Source organism: Tinamus guttatus, unplaced genomic scaffold (genome assembly GCF_059628265.1).
Source record: "Tinamus guttatus ecotype Peru unplaced genomic scaffold, ASM5962826v1 Tinamus_guttatus_pri_ptg000330l, whole genome shotgun sequence".
Classification (NCBI taxonomy): domain Eukaryota; kingdom Metazoa; phylum Chordata; class Aves; order Tinamiformes; family Tinamidae; genus Tinamus; species Tinamus guttatus.
Window position 1 is genome coordinate 1,794,037 of NW_028288864.1, and position 3,627 is coordinate 1,797,663.

The 3,627-nt window shown below is 47.4% G+C and overlaps 1 protein-coding gene across 1 annotated transcript; it reads left to right on the forward strand.

Annotated features, from left to right (window-relative positions):
* The first annotated feature begins 597 nt into the window (after positions 1-597).
* FOXL3 (forkhead box L3) lies at positions 598-2,538 on the forward strand. The gene is made up of 3 exons (XM_010216360.2): positions 598-814; positions 1,423-1,591; positions 1,927-2,538. Exons 1-3 carry the CDS (start codon positions 708-710, stop codon positions 2,407-2,409), a joined length of 759 nt encoding a protein of 252 aa, XP_010214662.1. The 5' UTR covers positions 598-707; the 3' UTR covers positions 2,410-2,538.
* Positions 2,539-3,627: the final 1,089 nt, after the last annotated feature.

Consider the following 3,627-nt stretch of genomic DNA (forward strand, 5'->3'; position numbering starts at 1 on the left):
ATGTCAAGGTTTCCAAAAATAAATAACCAAGACCCAGTCCCTCCTGATCTGGGAACAGAAAATGAAGAGGACGGAGGACTTGGTGGTGAGGGGAGAAAAGAGGGCTGAATTCTGCCCTCAAAGTTTAATTTACAAGTGGAGACCTTGCAGTGGGATTTATTAACCCCACACAGTGCGCGGCCGGGACGCTGCGGCTGAGGCACGGCGGGTCCTGCTCCCAATCCCGATCCCGCCTGGACCACCCAGCGAGCGGCGCTCCCGGTGGGCACTTCTGCTCCCGGAGCTCCCGATGCGGCTCCCGGTGCAGCGATCCCGGGATCGATGAAGCTCCCGGTGCCGCTCCCGGTGCAGCGCTCCCGGTGTCGGTGCAGTTCGTGGTGCTGGAGCTCCCGGTGCCGGTGCAGCGCTCCCGGTGCTCCTCCTGGTCCCGGTGCCGCTCCCGGTGCAGCGCTCCCGGTCCCGGAGGGGTTCCCAGTGCCTGCGCTCTGCTCCCGGTGCCGTGGCCGGGCCAGGGCGGCGCGGAGGGATGTCCTGATCCCTGCGCCGGCACCGGGAAGCGCGAGTGTGCGGAGAGGGGAGGACACTAGGAGGGGGGAGAGAGGGAGAGGGAAGGAGACGGGCAGAGGGGAGGGAAAGAGGGAGGAGGGAGCGCTGGAAACGTCCCTCGGCCGCGCTCACTCCGCGGGAGCTGCGTGAGGAGCAGGAAGATGTTCGACAGCTCGCAGTACCCCTACAACTGCTTCAACTACGATGGCGATGAGTACCCAACCTGTAGCTCGGACGAAGAGAAAAAATTCACCAGGCCGGCGTACAGGTAAGGGGAAGTTTTCTCCAGCCCTGCTCCCTGCGGAGCTGCCAGTGCCAGGGAAAGCCCCTTGGTGGGTGGCGAGAGCCCCTCTCCAGGGTGTTCATCCCACACAGGGTGATGGCAGGGGGAAGATTTCACCCTTTTCTTGCCTGCTGTGTTCGTGGGTCGCTGCCGAGCCATCAGTGCTCACTGCCTGCTCCTAGGAGCCCCGGAGCAGGGGGATTACATGGGCGCTGCAAAAGGCACTGGCACGGGACACTGCAGGTGACTGCAGCGACGACCCCAGGCCTTCCCCTGTCCCCAAGCTGGCCCTCCGAGGTGGCTCCATCTCTCTGCAGCCTGCAAGTTCAGGGAAACTTTTCTGCAATAGCAGCCGCACTTGGTGCCACCCGATGGCATGGGACAAGCACGGCGGGTCTGCCGGGGCGTCCGGGTTAGGATGCAGAGCCAGATGGGCATCTCTCATAAGCAGGATCATACGCACATATGTACCCTGTGATCCTCATTACATGAGTCCTCATTATCTGAGGATATGATAGATGAAAATGTTATACTATCCTCATTATTATCTGCGTATAGGGCAATGGTGTAACAGCCAGTTTTCCTTTTTTCAGCTACATTGCCTTAATTGCAATGGCCATCCAGCAAAGTCCATCAAATAAAGTCACCCTCTCTGGCATTTATGACTTTATAATGAAGAAATTTCCTTACTACAGATCAAATCAAAGAGCCTGGCAGAACTCCATCCGACATAACTTATCACTTAACAGTTGTTTTGTAAAGGTAAGCTCAGTACCGTATATTTACATACACATTGTGCATAGATTAAAAAAAAATGCAGGAATAATCTCATCATTGGGGAAAAAAGGAAGCAAATAGCTGAGCTAAAATCTAAGTTGTCATTTATAAACATAAAGAATATGTCCTTGTCTGATCCATGCTAATAGATAACAAACTGAAGAGGCTGGAGTTTACATCCTATTCATATAACGACTGAGAATAGGCTTAAAAGCCTTGTCATTTGTGTTTACACCATTCCTGAATGTAAATGAATGCAGATGTTAAGCAGCAGCATCTGTAACACATACAAATACTGAACTGCTTTTAAATAAATACAGGTTCCCAGAACAGAAGGGAATGAGAAGGGGAAAGGAAACTATTGGAGCTTTGCAACGGGATGTGAGTCCATGCTGGATCTCTTTGAAAATGGGAATTACAGGCGAAGACGGAGGAGGAGGAATATGAAAAGAGAACATAAGGAGCAGAGACCAGGCAGAGGGAAAAGTCCTTCATCCCCTGATATGTCTTCTACGGACTCTGGTTTAAACAACATTTTCTCCTCTGAAAGCAAACATGAAAGAATTGAATCAGGACCAAGGCTATTGGAACCTCATGGGTTTGCTCCAAACACTACAACCTCCCGGCAGAGCCTCAGCAATTCCTCCTTAGGAAAATCGGATTCTGAAATTAAATTTAGCATCGATTACATTCTTTCAGCCCCCGACCCTCTGCCTGTTCTGAGATCTCAGTATAATACACAGGAAAATAAATATCACCTACTGGAGGCCCAGCAAATTAATCTGCAGTTCTGGACAATGTGATGTTATTTATCCGCAGTAACCAAGTTGCAACGTATGCAGCATCACTGAAAATCAGCCGTCTGCCTTCTCTTCTTCCACACAGGTAGCATTCAGAAATGGTTATCAATCCACCAGCGGATCTGTCTCCACCAAAAGAACTTTGCTAAGGTTGAAGTACGAACAGTTATCAACACCAGTTTTCACTATGCTGAAATTCATGAAATTCTAGCTTTGTTTTCTGACCTATTCTGGACTTTATTTAACATCACATGGGTTTCCTTTCTCAAACAGAATCCAACAGAAAAGAGACTTGTTTATCACCCATTGCTTTATTAAAGGCAAAGTGGATTTGATTCCACTTTCACTGGTGAAAATTAGGATTAATTCCACTGAAGTATATAGGTCAGATCTTAAGCTGATCTAAAGCAGTATAATTCTGTGGATTTACACTGGCTGAGAATGTAAAAGGCTGGGGGGTGGCTTTGTTTTTTAAAAAGGAATCACAGAAAAAACACTTGGTCTTCCCTTAATTTTGATTTTAGCATCACGCCACAACCACACAGCATTAATCTGTCATTAATCTGTGAATATAGTTATTAACAGCTATTTAAGTTGCATTTTGTTGATATTCAGGAGAGAGTAGTTTAAACTGTTGAAGTGAAGCTATATTCAAAATTATCCCAAGAAAACAAATTGCAAGGCTGCTAAACTCCAGGACATGAATAATGTGACAGAGGCATAAAGACTCCTAATGCTCTCCCTTTATATTATCAGAAAGCTTCCTGAGATGTTGCAGGAAAGTCTTTGAATATATTTCATTTAGCAAGTACGAAGGGAGAAACAGCCTTGTAAGAATCTGTATCTAGTGCCGTCCAAAGCCAGAAGTCTGTCTACCTGCTTTGAGACAAGTTATATATTCCTATTAAATAGATTTTTATTGATCCTTCCGGCAAGCAATCACCAAAGTGGTACTTGATACAATTTCAGCAAAGCTAGTGAGGTTTATAATCTACAGATAGCAATGCTAGCTCACGAGCTCCATTTCTAACGAAAGCCCTTTCATTACCATGTCCAGGGTAGCAGGGCATTTCAAGGAGCGACCTTTATGGACAATGATGAACTGTAACCAACATTTAAGAACTTGCTTTTGTACAACTTGTTCACGATGAATCGCTTCCAGAGTCTCCACAAAATCTCATTTTTTGGCTTGGCTACTGCAAACTTCACCTACTGCAGATA

Excerpts from the sequence above, each read along its gene's own strand:
- FOXL3 (XM_010216360.2), top strand. The coding sequence starts at position 708 with ATGTTCGACAGCTCGCAGTACCCCTACAACTGCTTCAACTACGATGGC. Across the intron at positions 815-1,422 it reads TTCACCAGGCCGGCGTACAG|CTACATTGCCTTAATTGCAA; the intron begins GTAAGGGGAAGT and ends TCCTTTTTTCAG. Across the intron at positions 1,592-1,926 it reads TTAACAGTTGTTTTGTAAAG|GTTCCCAGAACAGAAGGGAA; the intron begins GTAAGCTCAGTA and ends AAATAAATACAG.